Source organism: Haliotis rubra, unplaced genomic scaffold, assembly GCF_003918875.1.
Source record: "Haliotis rubra isolate DU_JTF1 unplaced genomic scaffold, ASM391887v1 Scf534, whole genome shotgun sequence".
In the NCBI taxonomy this organism is placed as follows: Eukaryota; Metazoa; Mollusca; class Gastropoda; order Lepetellida; family Haliotidae; genus Haliotis; species Haliotis rubra.
The window spans coordinates 552,278-573,437 of NW_025767229.1; the positions used below are offsets into that span (position 1 = coordinate 552,278).

Below are 21,160 nucleotides of genomic sequence, written 5' to 3' on the forward strand. Positions count from 1 at the left end.
CGCTGAATGCTGGGATAGGCACGTGCTGTGTGCGCGAGGTGAGTTCGCTTTGCGTGAGAACGTGCAAAGAGGAAACTGACATCGTGTCAATAGCAGGGAGCTCGCAGTCAGTGCGTGGACGCGGAGACACAGAATGAGCGACAAACCAGCCGAGGATGTTTTAGGGTATGTTAGATTTAAGTTAGTCGTTGAACGTGAAAGAAAATGCAATCTACGTGCAACAATACGTCCAGTGTCGAGGTGTGTAACATATGCTGTGACCTGGATATACATGACAGGGTATATATTCGCCACCATTGGCAATGTTTACCGGTGTTGCTCCACGTGCTGACGTAAACTGGAAGGATGCGTATATGGGATGTTGTATTTTATTGATTTTTGTCACCGTGACTGATTGACTATGAAGTTTGACAACGACCCCCGTGACTTAGATTACTGGGAATCGTCGCCAGCAAAGTTACCAAGTTGATGACAACGTCTTTTGGGGGACATATGACATAATATTCTGGGTTATTATCACAAAACAAATAGGTCAATGTGTAATTAAATTGTTACAGTTCCCATTGTTCTTGATCATTAAATCTTGTCATTTATATTTTCTTCACTATATTAGATCTTAAAAGCGTTATGGTTAAAGTATGAAGTATTTGGGGGAAAGTCTGATGCAATGTTTTGTCATTTGTACCACACTGATGCTTGGCTAGTCATGTTTATCAGTAATTGTGAGGCTCAAGAGGAGTGTCCTCCCAGCGATCAAGTGGGAAAATACATTGTTACACTGCTCTGGATATACTTACATCATCTGATCACATATATATGTGTGATGAAACAGTAAGCAAGAATCATGAATAAAATGTGACAGCGCACAGCAGGAAATTCATTTCACGAGAGTTTGTGGAGCCATTGCCTCCTTGTTCTGTGTACCATGTCTAGGTAAGATCATTAGCACTGCCAATCAAATAATTTAAATACTTGTAACCTCACATCTAAATGACAAGTGGCAGTCATGTCAATAATGTCATTCATAACTCATCCTAGTTTTGTTTAATTCAACTGAACTAGATGGAAGTCAACAACTTCATCTAATTTCTTCTTCATTGAAAACTGCAGATTCAGGTCAAAATAACATACCAGTAGACGTAAGTTCAACATGTTTTCACAGGTAGCATTCAATTGGAAGTTGATAAATGTCAGACAGAAATCAACTTTCATTCAGCGTTGAAACAATGCAGTGTGCCTGCAAGGTAGGAAACAATCAGCACCTTGGGGTGTTTCATATGTGCTTCAGAAGTTTGTTAGATATGTTTACATTTTCATGTGGCATAGCCCATCACTCGTCATGCTTGAGTGGAGAACAACAAATATGTGAAGCAGTAATATTTATCTCTGTTCAGTAGAACTGAGGCATGCCATCACATCATGACTTTTCTTTTTCAGATTGTAAATATTTTCACAAACTTAAAGAGGAACTGTTCACCTTGTTCAGGTGGATATTTGTAGTGTATGTCTAGACATTGTAAACAGGGCTGCCATTCAGGGGTGTGGCATGCTGTCGTTCAGGGATGTGGCATGCTGTCGTTCAGGGGTGTGGCATGCTGTCGTTCAGGGGTGTGGCATGCTGTCGTTCAGGGATGTGGCATGCTGTCGTTCAGGGTGTGGCATGCTGTCGTTCAGGGGTGTGGCATGCTGTCGTTCAGGGGTGTGGCATGCTGTCGTTCAGGGATGTGGCATGCTGTCGTTCAGGGATGTGGCCCGGAGAAAATTAAAATGTTAATCATGTTGCAGTACATTTCCTTCTCAAACACTCAAAGTCAAACACAAAACTGAAGCAGACCCGTATAATATATCTCCAACAGGAATATCACTAAAGTATCTTATCACAAACTGGACATAACAGAAAGGTAAAACAGTTCGGTCATTATGATCTTTTATACAGCTATCCTTAGAAACCACTTCTTCAATAAAGTGTTGGCTTGTCATGCTGAACACCTGGGTTCGATTCCCCACGTGGGTACAATGTGTGAAGCCCATTTCTAGTGTACCCGTCCTGATATTGATGTAATATTGCTAAAGCTGTGGAAAACAACACTCGGTACCTCACCGTGATGCAGCAACAAAACAACACTCAGTACCTCACCGTGATGCAGTAGCAAAACAACACTCAGTACCTCACCGTGATGCAGTAACAAAACAACACTCAGTACCTCACCGTGATGCAGTAACAAAACAACACTCAGTACCTCACCGTGATGCAGTAGCAAAACAACACTCAGTACCTCACCGTGATGCAGTAACAAAACAACACTCGAGTACTTCACCGTGATGCAGTAGCAAAACAACACTCAGTACCTCACCGTGATGCAGTAGCAAAACAACACTTCGGTACCTCACCGTGATGCAGCAACAAAACAACACTCAGTACCTCACCGTGATGCAGCAACAAAACAACACTCAGTACCTCACCGTGATGCAGTAGCAAAACAACACTCAGTACCTCACCGTGATGCAGTAACAAAACAACACTCAGTACCTCACCGTGATGCAGCAACAAAACAACACTCAGTACCTCACCATGATGCAGTAACAAAACAACACTCAGTACCTCACCGTGATGCAGTAACAAAACAACACTCAGTACTCTCACCGTGATGCAGTAACAAAACAACACTCAGTACCTCACCGTGATGCAGTACCTCACCGTGATGCAGTAACAAAACAACACTCAGTACCTCACCGTGATGCAGCAACAAAACAACACTCAGTACCTCACCGTGATGCAGTCAACAAAACAACACTCAGTACCTCACCGTGATGCAGTAACAAAACAACACTCAGTACCTCACCGTGATGCAGTAACAAAACAACACTCAGTACCTCACCGTGATGCAGTAACAAAACAAACTCAGTACTCACCATGATGCAGTAGCAAAACAACACTCAGTACCTCACCGTGATGCAGCAACAAAACAACACTCAGTACCTCACCGTGATGCAGTAGCAAAACAACACTCAGTACCTCACCGTGATGCAGTAGCAAAACAACACTCAGTACCTCACCGTGATGCAGCAACAAAACAACACTCAGTACCTCACCGTGATGCAGTAACAAAACAACACTCAGTACCTCACCGTGATGCAGTAGCAAAACAACACTCAGTACCTCACCGTGATGCAGCAACAAAACAACACTCAGTACCTCACCGTGATGCAGTAACAAAACAACACTCAGTACCTCACCGTGATGCAGTAACAAAACAACACTCAGTACCTCACCGTGATGCAGCAACAAAACAACACTCAGTACCTCACCGTGATGCAGTAACAAAACAACACTCAGTACCTCACCGTGATGCAGTAGCAAAACAACACTCAGTACCTCACCGTGATGCAGCAACAAAACAACACTCAGTACCTCACCGTGATGCAGTAACAAAACAACACTCAGTACCTCACCGTGATGCAGTAACAAAACAACACTCAGTACCTCACCGTGATGCAGTAACAAAACAACACTCAGTACCTCACCGATGCAGTAACAAAACAACACTCAGTACCTCACCGTGATGCAGTAACAAAACAACACTCAGTACCTCACCGTGATGCAGTAACAAAACAACACTCAGTACCTCACCGTGATGCAGCAACAAAACAACACTCACTCACCGTGATGCAGTACCTCACACCGTGATGCAGTAACAAAACAACACTCAGTACCTCACCGTGATGCAGCAACAAAACAACACTCAGTACCTCAGTACCTCACCGTGATGCAGCAACAAAACAACACTCAGTACCTCACCGCGTGATGCAGCAACAAAACAACACTCAGTACCTCACCGTGATGCAGCAACAAAACAACACTCAGTACCTCACCGTGATGCAGTAACAAAACAACACTCAGTACCTCACCGTGATGCAGTAACAAAACAACACTCAGTACCTCACCGTGATGCAGCAACAAAACAACACTCAGTACCTCACCGTGATGCAGCAACAAAACAACACTCAGTACCTCACCGTGATGCAGCAACAAAACAACACTCAGTACCTCACCGTGATGCAGCAACAAAACAACACTCAGCACCTCACCGTGATGCAGCAACAAAACAACACTCAGTACCTCACCGTGATGCAGCAACAAAACAACACTCAGTACCTCACCGTGATGCAGCAACAAAACAAAGGTCGACTTTCATTGTATCGGATATGATTAATGGTGTGACTACATTTGTTATGGTGACTTGAGAGATCACTGACAGTCTTGTTTATTTGCATATTTCATTTATTTATTTCAACAATAACTTTCATGTGGAGCTGTGGGAAGTCTTGGGAAGTGGGATTGGGGTAGCCCAGTGGTTAAAGCGTTAGCTCATTGTGCCAAAGGACCAGGTTCAATTCCTCATATGGGCACTGTGTGTGAAGTCCATTTCTGGTGTTCCCCTGCCGTGATGTTGATTCAAGCAGCATACAAATTAAAACCTAACTCACTCACTCACTCACTCTTATCGTCAAAGCATTCACTCGTCACACTGGAGAGTCAGGTTTGATTCCCTACACTGGTACAATGTGTAAAGCCTGTTGCTGGCGAACCCTACTGCAGGAACACTGCTTAAACCAGCATTAAACATGGCTCTATCACAAACTAATTATCACCATCATACACAAAACAACTTCAAACACACACAATAAATGGAAGTAACTATACATCTGTGTCAAACTGACATCCTTAAGGAAAGTGAGTGAGTTTAGTTTTACGCCACTTTTTATCAATATTCCAGCAATATCATGACACGGGACACCATAAATGGGCTTCACAGTGTGACGCGATATACAATCACATATTAAAGCTATACAGATTGAGGGTGTGAGAAGTGTGACGTGGTATACGATCACGTATAAAAAGCTATACAGATTGGGGGGGTGAGAAGTGTGACGCGGTATACGATCACGTATTAAAGCTTGGTGGGGGGGTGAGAAGTGTGATGTGGTATACGATCACGTATTAAAGCTATACAGATTGGTGGTGTGAGAAGTGTGATGTGGTATACGATCACGTATTAAAGCTATACAGATTGGTGGTGTGAGAAGTGTGATGTGGTATACGATCACGTATTAAAGCTATACAGATTGGTGGTGTGAGAAGTGTGATGTGGTATCGATCATCACGCATTAAAGCTATACAGATTGGTGGTGTGAGAAGTGTGATGTGGAATGCATTAAAGCTTGGTGGGGTGAGAAGTGTGATGTGGTATATCACATCACGCATTAAAAGCATATTAAAGCTATACAGATTGGTGGTGTGAGAAGTGTGATGTGGTATACCATCAATGTATTAAAGCTATACAGATTGGTGGGTGAGAAGTGTGATGTGGTATACGATCACGTATTAAAGCTATACAGATTGGTGGTGTGAGAAGTGTGATGCGGTATACGATCACGTATTAAAGCTATACAGATTGGTGGTGTGAGAAGTGTGATGTGGATACGATCATGATATTAAAAGCTATACAGATTGGTGGTGCAGCCAGAAAGATGTTATTGAGCTTTTCAGCAGTACCTGAGAATTTGGTCAAGTTTCCCACCTGAAGTATTCTTACATACACTTGCTGTAATAATGTGAGGAACATCACGTATGCTGTACAGATTGGTCAGGTGCCAGAAGTGATGTAGATGTTATTGAGCTTTTCAGTACTCTGAGAATTTGGTCAAGTTTCCCACCTGAAGTATCTTACAACACTTGCTGTAAATAATGTAGGAACATCACTAAGTGTTGTTCAGCGCTGATGGAATATGATCAGTACCGGTATTTAAAATTATCAGTCAAGTAGGTTTGTGGCAGAAGTGTTACTGAATTTTAAGGCTGGATATTACCTTGATTCTCATATTGCGACATATTGCAGTGATTTAAGAGATGTTGCAATACATATTGTGATATATTGACTGGAAGGTTTCTGCCCAAGAACATACATAATAAATTCATAATATATGATAGCTCTCGGTGTGCGACATCATCTTGTTGGGTGCCGTTACACCATACTTTCACTTTTTTAAGGCTCCCCGTTCCCATTGTGCATGGCTGTATGCCAATGGTTTACAGATAAATGAAATGATATAGAGCCTTAATGTGGAATGTTTATTTGAAGTATTGCAACAAAGTTTTGCAAACATAATGATAAAGGTAATAGTATAACATAGTGGTGTTCCGATGATCGATTATAATCGAAAATTGATTGGTTACCCTTTTCCGACGCGACAATCGATTGCAAAATTTCATAATCGATTGTCGCTAATAATTTTTACAAAAACAGTAATGAATACCCAACTCAGACCACAAGACAACTGGCAGTTACAGATGATTATAACTTCGGTCCGCATTATTCACAAAATTCACAATCATATTGCGTCTACTTACGCCTTGAAATGAAGTGAAGTTGACTGAAAATGGATACACAGTGTATATATTTTGTTTCGCTTAATGTCATATTAATTGTAGCTGTCGATCACAACAAACTGGCATGCACACTCCGGCGCAGCGATGACTTGCATGTTTACCTCATTCCATGAGAGTACAACTTCTGCTTATCTTGTTCATGACGGACGTATCTAAATACATAATAACCCAGCTGCAGAATATAAAAAATAAACAAAAGGAACAAAAAGTCTAAATAAATAATGATCTGCCAGTAATGTGTTCAGATAAATAAGCGAAGTTTTGGTGAAATCATAATTGTTGTTAGCTTTCGAGCTAAACAAAATGGCGGCTGCCGACTGGGTTGATGTCGATGAAATATTCAACTACCCTTGCGGGAAAGGCAGATCCAACGTTTGGAAGTGTTTTGGATTTTGGAAGAAATGTCAGGGGCCCCCAACGAAGGAAAAACTTGACATGTCAAAGGCGATTTGTCGTATTTGTCGAAAGGAATACGCAAACAAAGGTATCTACTCATAATTTCGTGATACTGTCAAGTGAATGGTCGAAAGAATTATTTGAAAATAGAAAAGTAAAGATGACTTTAAGATGTTATGAATGCGTTGTTTACTGTATCATATTATATGAGCATGATATGAATCCGTCCATACTCATAAGTCTATTACTATCAGTACGAAATTTGAAACTACAGAATACATACAAACAAATTGAAACGTTATTGAAAACGAATGACATGTAGGCCTTGTCACATGAATTATCGTAAATCAGGTTAAAACTTGAGTACCCTTTTACTTTGCTATGTCAGAGTCACTTTTGGATCTATATGTACTTGCAAACATAAAATATATGAAATAAATCCTGAAAGTTGATTTCATAAATGATAAGAGATTATTTATTTGTCGAAATCAAGAACATAATTGATATTTGTCTTGTACTTAGTCGACGAAAATATATGTTTGTGTCTATATATTTCGAATTTCAGTGAATTTTCTTCCAATTTCGTAGAATTTCTAGTGAAACGTATTGACGTAGTTTAGGCTAAAATTTGTAGCCACTAGTATGATAAAATTGTTGAGGTTGGCATCTCTGGCATTGATGGTAAATAAATAATAAACCATAAAAAGAACAAATTCTTTTTCTTTTCTTTTGTTCAAATTCAACCATCTGCCTCTGAACTGAACTTACTTACCTTTAGGAGTCTGAGACAATACCAAACACATGGTCTTGTGTAACATATGTTTTATTCAGAGGTTATTCTTGTCATTTCATTTAACCGATTATTAACCGATGATTGATCGGTTGAGCCAATCCGATTGTAACCGATGATCGATTATGAAATCACAACCTCTTCCCAACACTAGTATAACATGATTTTCATGGTCAGTGTTGTTTGCTTCAACAGAATGCACTTCAATGCAGTATGTAGTTATTGTTACTGTATGTCAGTGATTCATTCAGATTCAACTCCAATATAAACTGATCAAACCTTCTACTAGGGTTTGTCAGACTCAGTATAGCAGTGTAACGAATAATACTGAGCCTAAGTTTACTTTGACTGGCTGAACACTCGGCATTGCTACCATAGCAACTGTTTGGTTTTATTGTTGCCTTCTATGTGTGTGGTAGAAGTGGATATACTGGAGAGTGAAAAGTCAACAATTCTATCAGAAATGATTTCTTGTAATGACTGTCTTGCGTGTCTACAGCCCTGATGGCAATCCCCTGTCTTGTAATGACTGTGTTGCGTGTCTACAGCCCTGATGGCAATCCCCTGTCTTGTAATGACTGTGTTGCGTGTCTACAGCCCTGATGGCAATCCCCTGTCTTGTAATGACTGTGTTGCGTGTCTACAGCCCTGATGGCAATCCCTGTCTTGTAATGACTGTACAGCCTGCGGTCTACAGCCCTGATGGCAATCCCTGTCTTGTAATGACTGTGTTATGCGCTGTCTACAGCCCTGATGGCAATCCCCTGTCTTGTAATGACTGTGTGTTGCGTGTCTACAGCCCTGATGGCAATCCCCTGTCTTGTAATGACTGTGTTGCGTGTCTACAGCCCTGATGGCAATCCCCTGTCTTGTAATGACTGTGTTGCGTGTCTACAGCCCTGATGGCAATCCCCTGTCTTGTAATGACTGTGTTGCGTGTCTACAGCCCTGATGGCAATCCCCTGTCTTGTAATGACTGTGTTGCGTGTCTACAGCCCTGATGGCAATCCCCTGTCTTGTAATGACTGTGTTGGCGTGTCTACAGCCCTGATGGCAATCCCTGTCTTGTAATGACTGTGTTGCGTGTCTACAGCCCTGATGGCAATCCCCTGTCTTGTAATGACTGTGTTGCGTGTCTACAGCCCTGATGGCAATCCCCTGTCTTGTAATGACTGTGTTGCGTGTCTACAGCCCTGATGGCAATCCCCTGTCTTGTAATGACTGTGTTGCGTGTCTACAGCCCTGATGGCAATCCCCTGTCTTGTAATGACTGTGTTGCGTGTCTACAGCCCTGATGGCAATCCCCTGTCTTGTAATGACTGTGCCCTTGCGTGTCTACAGCCCTGATGGCAATCCCCTGTCTTGTAATGACTGTGTTAGCGTGTCTACAGCCCTGATGGCAATCCCCTGTCTTGTAATGACTGTGTTTGCGTGTCTACAGCCCTGATGGCAATCCCCTGTCTTGTAATGACTGTGTTGGCGTGTCTACAGCCCTGATGGCAATCCCTGTCTTGTAATGACTGTGTTTGCGTGTCTACAGCCCTGATGGCAATCCCCTGTCTTGTAATGACTGTGTTTGCGTGTCTACAGCCCTGATGGCAATCCCTGTCTTGTAATGACTGTGTTGCGTGTCTACAGCCCTGATGGCAATCCCTGTCTTGTAATGACTGTGTTTGCGTGTCTACAGCCCTGATGGCAATCCCCTGTCTTGTAATGACTGTGTTTGCGTGTCTACAGCCCTGATGGCAATCCCTGTCTTGTAATGACTGTGTTATGCGTGTCTACAGCCCTGATGGCAATCCCTGTCTTGTAATGACTGTGTTTGCGTGTCTACAGCCCTGATGGCAATCCCTGTCTTGTAATGACTGTGTTGTTGCGCGGTCTACAGCCCTGATGGCAATCCCCTGTCTTGTAATGACTGTGTTTAGTGCGGTCTACAGCCCTGATGGCAATCCCTGTCTTGTAATGACTGTGTTGCGTGTCTACAGCCCCGATGGCAATCCCCTGTCTTGTAATGACTGTGTTGCGTGTCTACAGCCCCGATGGCAATCCCCTGTCTTGTAATGACTGTGTTGCGTGTCTACAGCCCTGATGGCAATCCCTGTCTTGTAATGACTGTGTTGTTGCGTGGTCTACAGCCCTGATGGCAATCCCTGTCTTGTAATGACTGTGTTAAGCGGTCTACAGCCCTGATGGCAATCCCCCTGTCTTGTAATGCCCCGATGGTGTGTGACTGTGCGTGGTCTACAGCCCTGATGGCAATCCCCTGTCTTGTAATGACTGTGTTGCGTGTCTACAGCCCTGATGGCAATCCCCTGTCTTGTAATGACTGTGTTGCGTGTCTACAGCCCCGATGGCAATCCCCTGTCTTGTAATGACTGTGTTGCGTGTCTACAGCCCTGATGGCAATCCCCTGTCTTGTAATGACTGTGTTGCGTGTCTACAGCCCTGATGGCAATCCCCTGTCGAAGAAGGCGCTGAAGAAGCAGCAGAAGGATGCTGAGAAGGCTTTGAAGAAGGCAGCCCACCGACAGCAGGAACAAGCACAAAATGTGAGGTTTCGCAATTTGATTTGTTGAGCACATTGCTTTTGTATTTGTTCTGTAGAAAATAGGTACCAAACTAACTATGTCTTCTTAGACTTTTCAACAATTTTTTACCCTCTTCCAAATTTTATAAGCATGTTAAACATGCAAGTGAATGTTTATGTAAACATATTCCATTATAAGACATTCATTGTAAGACTTTCATCATGTTATTGAGGCTGTTTGCAGATAGTTATTTAACTGAAAGTTCAACTGCCCAAAATGATATTGCATTTGCAACATTAAATTGTGGGACCATCTGCTTTGTCTCCGGGGGCCTGCATTTCAGCAAACATGCACTAACCCATGCATACATTCCCATGGATCTTCTGATCGTAAATTCATAAAGTACTTGCCCTTCATTTTAATTAACATTTTACCAACCAATCAAACATCAACATAAGTGAAAGGGTAAGGGAGGTAACTTGTGTTGCCTAGAGGCCAGAGCCACTGCCAGTTTTAACGGACATGAAGAGATCCTATCGATCCAAAAGGATTTAAGAACTCTCTTTTGTCAATCAGTTTTTGAGAATTGAATTTCTAACAAACATGATCTTAATCAATGAGACAGGCCGCAACAAGAAATATTTTCTGCAACATGTTTCCCATATTTATTTATGAATGTTGTGCTATGTTCTGAAGCCCCAGGCAGCAGAGCAGGAGAAGGAGGATTATGCCAAGGACCACTATGGCCAGGTCCGCATGATCCAGTCTCGCGACAAACCCGACCGGACCTTGCTGAAAGTGTGCGAGTTGACGCGGGGTCTGGCCGACCAGAAGGTGTGGTTGAGAGGACGACTGTACACCAGCAGAAGTAAAGGTAAGCAGTTGCAGGAAAGTAGTATCATGTGCCTCTCGACTAAAGTAAAGGTAAGCAGTTGCAGGAAAGTAGTATCATGTGCCTTTCGACTAATATATACACCAAGTGGCCAGATACAGATAGTTACATTAGCAGCAAAAGTAAAGGTAAGCAGTTGCAGGAAAGTAGTATCATGTGCCTCTTGACTAAAGTAAAGGTAAGCAGTTGCAGGAAAGTAGTATCATGTGCCTCTTGACTAAAGTAAAGTTGAGCAGTTGCAGGAAAGTAGTATCATGTGCCTTTCAACTAATATATACACCCAGTGGCCAGATACAGATAGTAACATTAGCAGCAGAAGTAAAGGTAAGCAGTTGCAGGAAAGTAGTATCATGTGCACTAAAGTAAAGTTTAGTATCATGTGCCTCAATATATATACACCCAAGATGATAGTAACATTAGCAGCAGAAGATACAGATAGTTACATTCATCAATTCATTATCATTCATAGTTTTCTGTATTTGTTTGTGTTGATGTTCTTCATTGTCATAATTTTGTCAGTCCCAAAACATTAGTTAATTTAAGTGTACCAGGTTTTTAATCGTAGTATTTTTGTGTTTTTAATGTATGGCTAAATCTCAGTATAAACGCCAATGGCTGAAGGGATGGCGTAAATCCAGCTAGGGTCCATGCAGGCAGCAAAGGTACTGTAAGTCCCCATGGTCCCTAGTATGGTGATCTACCTTCAGTTGTTGGCGATTACTGGCCCATTTTTACATTGTATTGTCCAAAAATAGTTTTCTACTTTTAAAGTCGTATGCTGGCTAGTTTTAACTCATTTTGTGATAATCTAGTGGTTTTACTGTCCTTCGTTAACATGGTTTTATATATTATCTGCATGTACTATAAATTTAGAACTAGTTTTAGTACGATATGGCTGAAATATTGCCGATGTGACTTTAAATTTTAACTCACTCACTCACTCACTCATGATTTTGTCCGGCCACCAGGAGTTACACATGGTAATACTTTACACCTGGATGAGGCTGATCAATAACTGACAATCAAATCAATATGTCTGTACTATGTTATTGAACAGCTGTGTAGACTAGCGCGATACAGCTGAATGCATGTGTCTTGCAATTGCTCTAATTCAAGGATATGATGGATATTGTTTGTTTCAATATATATACAAAGATGATACCTTTTTTTCATGTGAGAAAGAAAACTTGCAGCAACAAACACACAAGTGAGACACTAGACCATGAGACACATATAGCTAACAACCAACACATGCAGGACACGCATACATTCAAACATGGAAATAATCAGAGATGATAATTTTGAAACATCTGTGAACCAGAAAATATAGTCTTGCCTAAACAATGTTTTTCAGGAAAATCATGTTTCTTCGTCATTAGACAACAGAAATGGACAGTCCAAGCACTGGTGTCAGTTGGGGAGAAGGTCAGCAAGCAAATGGTCAAGTATATTGCAAAGTGAGAACCAGTCAACTTGCCACTCAATTTATGTGTTCCAATAGACAGAACCTAGTTGCATGTTGTGAAACATTTGACACCCTTTTGGTTATAGCCATAAGTTCCTTGTTCCTTTATCATGACATGAATCACACTGTTTGTGTGTAACACATGGCATGCCTGTGGCCAGGTGTTCCAAGGTGCCTCAGATGTGTGACCTACCGCCTCCATGGTGTAGTGGTTAGAGCGTTCACCCGGGGAGCAGAAGGTTGTGGGTTCGATCCCTGGCCTTGTCATACCAAATGACGTTAATATATGGTAATTGTTGGTCCCTGGCTGGCGTTCGGCATTAATGGGTACAACAAGGACTGGTCGGCTCGGAGTCAGTATAATGTGTCTGAGTGGGGTATTCATGCTTCACTGCGGCATGGTATCTCAGTGAGCTAGCACTATAAAACCAGCTTCAGTCTGGACTAGTACAAGCAGCCACACATACACATACACACGCTTGCACGTAGTCATGTGAGCGAAATATTCTCAAGCACGAAGTTAAACCCAATTTCACCTCACCTCACCTCACCTCACCTCACCTCACCTCACCTCACCTCACCTCACCTCACCTCACCTATGATAAAACGGTTTGGAATGGATAAATGCTGGGTATTGTTAATGGTGGGATCCACCTGTGACCTCAGTAAATTCATGTATGTGACATAGCACCTGCTGTTACAGTATCAACAAGGAATCCATCGTCGATGTTGAGGGTTATGTGAGGACGGTCCCACAGAAGATTGAATCCTGCTCACAACAAGATGTCGAACTTCATGCAGAACAGGTACATCCATTAAACAGGATATTCTTTTCACCAGAACAAGGGGTAGGTCAGTAGGTAGTACGTCCACCAGTCACCAGAACAAGGGGTAGGTCAGTAGTTAGTACGTCCACCAATCACCAGAACAAGGGGTAGGTCAGTAGGTAGTACGTCCACCAATCACAAGAACAAGGGGTAGGTCAGTAGGTAGTACATCCACCAATCACCAGAACAAGGGGTAGGTCAGTAGGTAGTACGTCCACCAATCACCAGAACAAGGGGTAGGTCAGTAGGTAGTACGTCCACCAGTCACCAGAACAAGGGGTAGGTCAGTAGGTAGTACGTCCACCAATCACCAGAACAAGGGGTAGGTCAGTAGGTAGTACGTCCACCAGTCACCAGAACAAGGGTGGGGTCAGTAGGGTAGGTAGTACGTCCACCAATCACCAGAACAAGGGGTAGGTCAGTAGGTAGTACGTCCACCAATCACAAGAACAAGGGGTAGGTCAGTAGGTAGTACGTCCACCAATCACCAGAACAAGGGGTAGGTCAGTAGGTACCAATCACCAGAACAAGCGTCCACCAATCACAAGAACAAGGGGTAGGTCAGTAGGTAGTACGTCCACCAATCACCAGAACAAGGGGTAGGTCAGTAGGTAGTACGTCCACCAGTCACCAGAACAAGGGGTAGGTCAGTAGGTAGTACGTCCACCAATCACAAGAACAAGGGGTAGGTCAGTAGGTAGTACGTCCACCAATCACAAAGACAGGCCAAGTTTGAAGCTTCCAAAACCCCTGTGACCATTTTAGATGTGCCAATGGTTCATATCTTCTTTCCATCTTGACGGGAGTTGAATGGATAAGCTGTAAGTGAGGCATGATGGGTAATTACCAAACGAGTTGTCCCTGAAACACTTTGGCATGTAGTAGTGGAAGCCATGGTGGCCGGATACAAGTCCAGATATTTTGCATGCCCTAAGCTTCTCTTTCAACGGTTGTTGTAATTTAATCTGTCTGTGATTGTAAGTACTTATATTTATGGCTGTTTGTCTACATTGTTCAGGTGTGGGTTATACAACATTGTTTATGTTCAGGTGTGGGTTATACACTGTTGTTTATACTCGTGAATGTCCGGGTCAGAATATTGGTCTTCAGTAACCCATGCTTGTCGTAAGAGGAGAATAATGAGATCGGGGGGTCAGGCTCGCTGACTTGGTTGACACATGTCAATTGCGCAGATCGATGCTCATACTGTTGATCACTGTATTTTCTGGTCCAGGCTTGATTATTTACAGACCGCTGCCATATGGCCGGAATATTGCTGAGTGCGGCATAAAACTAAAACTCACCCACTGTTGTTTATGTACAGGTGTGGGTTGTAAGTTCAGCTGCTCCAAGACTTCCCCTACTCATAGAGGATGCTTCACGACCTGAAACAGAAGGGGTAGGTCATCCCAACACTTTTCATTCACTTGAAAACTGTTCAAAAGTTCCACAGAATGAGAGTTTAAATTCTCACAGAATATGGTTGTAATTCTGATTATATTCCTCGACACTGTAATTAACATTGCCGATATTGGTCACTTAACAGCAGTTTTGAAGTATTGTTTCATCTTTGTGAAATTTATGGTATATGTGTTGTGAGAATGTCTGTTTCTGACAAGGTTTTGAACTTTACATTGTGTCAGGACTTGGCCCATGTTAACCAAGATACTCGTCTCGACAACCGCATCATCGACCTCCGGACACAGACCAACCAGGCCCTGTTTCGTGTTCAGATGGGCGTGTGTAGACACTTCAGGCAACATCTGGAGCAAAATGGCTTTGTAGAGATTCATACGCCGAAAATTATATCAGGTACTGATGATGTTCTGAACATCAGACAGAAAAAGAAACAAACTGAATCTGACTGCAGTAATCTTATGACTTGGTTTGCGACACAGCTTGGGCGACAGACTAGTTTGTGTTGGGGCACAGCTTGGGTGACAGACAGTTTGTGTTGGGTGACAGACAGTTTGTGTTGGGACACAGCTTGGGCGACAAACACAGTTTGTGTTGGGACACAGCTTGGGTGACAGACAGTTTGTGTTGGGTGACAGACAGTTTGTGTTGGGACACAGCTTGGGCGACAGACACAGTTTGTGTTGGGACACAGCTTGGGTGACAGATTAGTTTGTGTTGGTACACAGCTTGGGCGACAGATTAGTTTGTGTTGGTACACAGCTAGGGCGACAGATTAGTTTGTGTTGGTACACAGCTTAGGCGACAGATTAGTTTGTGTTGGTACACAGCTTGGGCGACAGATTAGTTTGTGTTGGTACACAGCTTAGGCGACAGATTAGTTTGTGTTGGTACACAGCTTAGGCGACAGACAGTTTGTGTTGGGACACAGCTTTGGCGACAGATTAGTTTGTGTTGGTACACAGCTTGGGCGACAGACAGTTTGTGTTGGGACACAGCTTTGTGGGCGACAGATTAGTTTGTGTTGATACACAGCTTGGGCGACAGATTAGTTTGTGTTGGGACACAGCTTGGGCGACAGATTAGTTTGTGTTGGGACACAGCTTGGGCGACAGACAGTTTGTGTTGGGACACAGCTTGGGCGACAGACAGTTTGTGTTGGGACACAGCTTTGTGGGCGACAGATTAGTTTGTGTTGGTACACAGCTTGGGCGACAGACAGTTTGTGTTGGGACACAGCTTTGTGGGCGACAGATTAGTTTGTGTTGAGACACAGCTTGGGCGACAGATTAGTTTGTGTTGGTACACAGCTTGGGTGACAGACTAGTTTGTGTTGGTACACAGCTTGGGCGATAGACACAGTTTGTGTTGAGACACAGCTTGGGCGATAGACACAGTTTGTGTTGAGACACAGCTTGGGTGACAGACTAGTTTGTGTTGGGACACAGCTTGGGTGACAGATTAGTTTGTGTTGAGACACAGCTTGGGCGACAGACACAGTTTGTGTTGAGACACAGCTTGGGTGACAGTTTGTGTTGAGACACAGCTTGCTTGACAGATTAGTTTGTGTTGAGACACACACTTGGGAGACACAGCTTGGGTGACAGTTTGTGTTGAGACACAGCTTGCTTGACAGATACAGTTTGTGTTGAGACACAGCTTGGGCGATAGACACAGTTTGTGTTGAGACACAGCTTGGGTGACAGACTAGTTTGTGTTGAGACACAGCTTGGGCGACAGACACAGTTTGTGTTGGGACACAGGTGGCAAGGTAGACTAGTTTGTGTTGAGACACAGCTTGGGCGACAGAGAGTTTGTGTTGGGCGACAGTTTGTGTTGGGACACAGCTTGTGTGACAGACTAGTTTGTGTTGGTACACAGCTTGGGCGACAGACACAGTTTGTGTTGGGACACAGGTGGCAAGGTAGACTAGTTTGTGTTGAGACACAGCTTGGGCGACAGAGAGTTTGTGTTGGGCGACAGTTTGTGTTGGGACACAGCTTGGGCGACAAACACAGCTTGTGTTGAGACACAGCTTGTGTGACAGTTTGTGTTGAGACACAGCTTGTGTGACAGACTAGTTTGTGTTGGGACACAGCTTGGGTGACAGACTAGTTTGTGTTGAGACACAGCTTGGGCGACAGAGAGTTTGTGTTGAGACACAGCTTAGGCGACAGAGAGTTTGTGTTGGGCGACAGTTTGTGTTGGGACACAGCTTGGGCGACAAACACAGCTTGTGTTGGGACACAGGTTGGGTGACAGACTAGTTTGTGTTGGGACACAGGTGGCAAGGTAGACTAATTTGTGTTGGGACTTGTTGCTAACAGCCTATGTTTTGATTGACAGCTGCATCAGAAGGCGGGGCCAATGTGTTCGAGGTAACTTACTTCAAGACCAAGGCATACCTGGCTCAGTCCCCTCAACTTTACAAGCAGATGGCCATATGTGGAGACATGGATAGGGTGTTCACTGTCGGAGCAGGTGGGTGTCACATGGCAGTTAGATGGCCGTATGTGGAGACATGGATAGGGTGTTCACTGTCAGTTCTGGTGGGTGTCAGACGACACGCAAATGGCCATATATAACGACATTCAAGAATAAAAAGATCAATGTTGTAATGAAAGTTGACCTATTGAAGCAGCTGACTTGTATTACCAAAGTTGAAGCAGCTAAGTCGAGCCAGCTGTGCTGAGTCTTGTTGTTTTTCAGTGTTCCGTGCAGAAGACTCGAACACACATCGCCACTTGACGGAGTTTGTCGGCCTTGACCTCGAGATGGCATTCAACTACCACTACCACGAAGTTGTTGATGTTATAGGAAATATGTTTGTGGCAATATTCAAAGGTCTACAACAAAAGTAGGTCAAAAGTGTCTAGAATCCTTCATTGAATTGATGCATTACATGTCAGTCGAGTAACCTAGCTAATCGAGCATTGTGTAAAAGAAGCAGACGTATTCTGACAAATTCTTGTATCATCTGAATTCATAATATATGAAAGGTCATTTGGTGTTTTTGTCTGCTGTTATGTCAGAGTTACCTCCCATGTGCCACATGACCTTGTTACCACCTGTGAATATTCAAATACTGTAACATAGTTAGGAAGAAAATATTCTGATTTCATTTGTTGTAGTTTTGCAGAAGAAATCGAGATTGTCCACAAACAGTTTCCCGCTGAGCCTTTTAAGTTCTTGGAGCCAAGGTGAGGAGTTGGAAACACTAGTTACACCTGCTGTAGGCAATCCTGTCCATAGTTCTGAATCCTTGAAATGACTGGAGACACTTCAGAAGGAAAAAAACAAAGTAGATATATAGCAGACAGTGGGGTTTTTGTCAGCTGTCAGTTTTGTATTTTGGTACCCAACTGATGACTCAAGGTTACCATGGTGATTTTGTGCATGTTCCAGTTTACGCCTCGACTACCGTGAAGGGGTGCAGATGTTGCAGGAGGTCGGAGTGGAAATGGAGGAGGGCGATGATCTCAGCACCCCGAATGAGAAATTGCTTGGGAAGTTGGTGAAGGCCAAGGTATAACTGCCATTGTGCACTGTATACTGAGTGTACTGAGGGTTGGCTTCCCAGTACACCCTGGTTAGATTTCTTGGTTTGTCAACACTAAAACTGTGCTCCCCAATTCACCAGTCACACAGTGTTATAACTGGAATACAGTTCAAAGTAGCCTTATACCCAAGTGACTCACATGTAACTGTTTTGTGTGCTAATGTCAACCAAGCTACAACTGCTATATAACTTATGAGACATATTACCTGCCATTGTATACGAGATATAAATTACACTGTGCAGAAAGTATAATTGCCATTGTGCCAAAGGGTGTTTCTTTGATTATCTGCCATGCATAACTCCTGTGGTACTATGTGATACGACTGTGATGTGTACGATGTATAACTGACACGGATCATCAAGGTTGGACCAGCGCCCTTAAGAATAATGTGTTCACTCTCTGTATTGACGCCATGCTTTATTTCAGTACGACACTGACTTCTTCATTCTGGACAAGTTCCCGCTGGCAGTGCGGCCATTCTACACCATGCCTGACCCGGAGGACACGGTGAGCCACAAAAGTTACTTTACCCCACGCAGTCTTTCTGACATGGCTACTGTACTTCTGTCAAAATCTGAAAGCAGACATGGAACTCATTTCACTTATGTCATGTCTTGTGACAACTGATAGTCTTTATACTTGATACACCTCCTTCCTGTTCCTTGATCATTTGGGAATTTGATGGCATTGAAGATCCTCACATACATCATCCATAGCCATGTTGCTTACATCTTCCATTATTACCTCCCTTACATCATACATAGTTACCTCCCTTACATCAATCACCAGTATAATGTAATTGTGTTCTTCTTTTGCATCCTGTTCCAGAAGCATTATAGTTGTCAAACAAGTTCTACCTTCACCCTCTACTCTCACCTTCTGAAGGGCTAAACTTCACATAGTAGAAGCTACGCATAGCAGAAATGACCAGTCTAAGTAAACTTAGGCTCAGTATTATTCGTTACACTGCTATACTGAGTCTAACAAACCCTAGTAGAAGGTCACGTCAGCTAGTTTTGGACTGACCAATCAGAACACAGCTTACTGAATCGCAGAAGTTAACATTAGCATATACCGTTTGATCCTTTACCTAAAAAACTCGAACAATTATGAATGCTAATTTCCGCACCGATCGCTTCCAAGTGATACACATGGAGGACGCTACGAGTAAACAGTTGCTGAAAAAAGCGTTTTTGGCGATATTCAAGGATGTCATCTTGCGGAAATATAAGCTGATAGTACCATGTCATTAGAAACCCCTAAGCGTATATACTGCAGGTCGAATATCTGTGGTCTATGCGAATTTTAGTTTGTTGGTAGATCAGTGTCAGCGACCAGGGAAGAGAAAATCCAAAAACTGTTTTGTAAGTGCTGCAGAACCCTAACAAGTAGTCGTTGTCTGATTGGTTAAATCCGTTCGTCCTTCTCGCGTTTGATTGGATGGTCATAGGTTTGCTCAAAGGTTACCTGACGCGACCTTCTACTAGGGTTTGTTAGACTCAGTATAGCAGTGTAATGAATAATACTGAGCCTAAGTTTACTTAGACTGTAGAAATGACACTAATCTTGCCTTTTTAGAAATGGTCCAACTCTTACGACATGTTTATGCGAGGAGAGGAGATCCTATCTGGAGCCCAGCGAATCCACGACCCTGACTTCCTGTTAGAGAGGGCAAAGCTACATGAAATAAGTGAGTGTTGAAATATGATGGCCTGGACTCAAACCCCTTAGATTCTTGGACTGAAGATATGTCTCAGCTCTCCGTGGTTGGCATAGGGGGCCCAGTCATCCTAGGCCCTGCATCTCACTCTGCAGAGTTACTTCCCTTGGACTGAAGATATGTCTCAGCTCTCCGTGGTTGGCATGGAGGGCCCAGTCATCCTAGGCCCTGCATCTCACTCTGCAGAGTTACTTCCCTTGGACTGAAGATATGTCTCAGCTCTCCGTGGTTGGCATGGGGGCCCAGTCATCCTAGGCCCTGCATCTCACTCTGCAGAGTTACTTCCCTTGGACTGAAGATATGTCTCAGCTCTCCGTGGTTGTTACTTCCTTGGACTGACATGCATGGGGGGCCCAGTCATCCTAGGCCCTGCATCTCACTCTGCAGAGTTCACTTCCCTTGACTGAAGATATGTCTCAGCTCTCCGTGTGGTTGGCATGGGGGCCCAGTCATCCTAGGCCCTGCATCTCACTCTGCAGAGTTACTTCCCTTGGACTGAAGATATGTCTCAGCTCTCCGTGGTTGGCATGGGGGCCCAGTCATCCTAGGCCCTGCATCTCACTCTGCAGAGTTACTTCCCTTGGACTGAAGATATGTCTCAGCTCTCCGTGGTTGGCATGGGGGCCCAGTCATCCTAGGCCCTGCATCTCACTCTGCAGAGTTACTTCCCTTGGACTGAAGATATGTCTCAGCTCTCGTGTGGTTGGCATGGGGGCCCCAGTCATCCCTAGGCCCTGCATCTCACTCTGCAGAGTTACTTCCCTTGGACTGAAGATATGTCTCAGCTCTCCGTGGTTGGCATGGAGGGCCCAGTCATCCTAGGCCCTGCATCTCACTCTGCAGAGTTACTTCCCTTGGACTGAAGATATGTCTCAGCTCTCCGTGGTTGGCATGGGGGGCCCAGTCATCCTAGGCCCTGCATCTCACTCTGCAGAGTTACTTCCCTTGGGATGCCAGAAACGATTGTGTGTTCAATCCCAGTTTATCCCAGTCTCTGGATATGTCAGCTCCATAACCATGCTAATGGTTTTCACCATGGTAACTGCCGGAGACCGCATCACTTGACCGTGTCCCTGGTCAAGCTGGCACGCTATGATATACCAAAAATACCA

The 21,160-nt window shown here is 43.6% G+C and overlaps 1 protein-coding gene across 1 annotated transcript in view; it reads left to right on the top strand.

Moving 5' to 3' along the window:
* LOC124253187 (aspartate--tRNA ligase, cytoplasmic-like) overlaps window positions 1–21,160 on the top strand; it is a 22,938-nt gene continuing 1,778 nt past the window's right edge. The window contains 13 exon segments of the mRNA XM_046686910.1: window positions 1–165; window positions 10,084–10,189; window positions 10,865–11,042; window positions 12,415–12,517; window positions 13,229–13,331; window positions 14,677–14,751; window positions 14,996–15,164; window positions 17,115–17,249; window positions 17,478–17,625; window positions 17,900–17,968; window positions 18,174–18,294; window positions 18,755–18,835; window positions 19,907–20,018. Coding sequence (XP_046542866.1) covers window positions 134–165; window positions 10,084–10,189; window positions 10,865–11,042; window positions 12,415–12,517; window positions 13,229–13,331; window positions 14,677–14,751; window positions 14,996–15,164; window positions 17,115–17,249; window positions 17,478–17,625; window positions 17,900–17,968; window positions 18,174–18,294; window positions 18,755–18,835; window positions 19,907–20,018 — 1,432 coding nt within the window. The 5' untranslated portion in view covers window positions 1–133.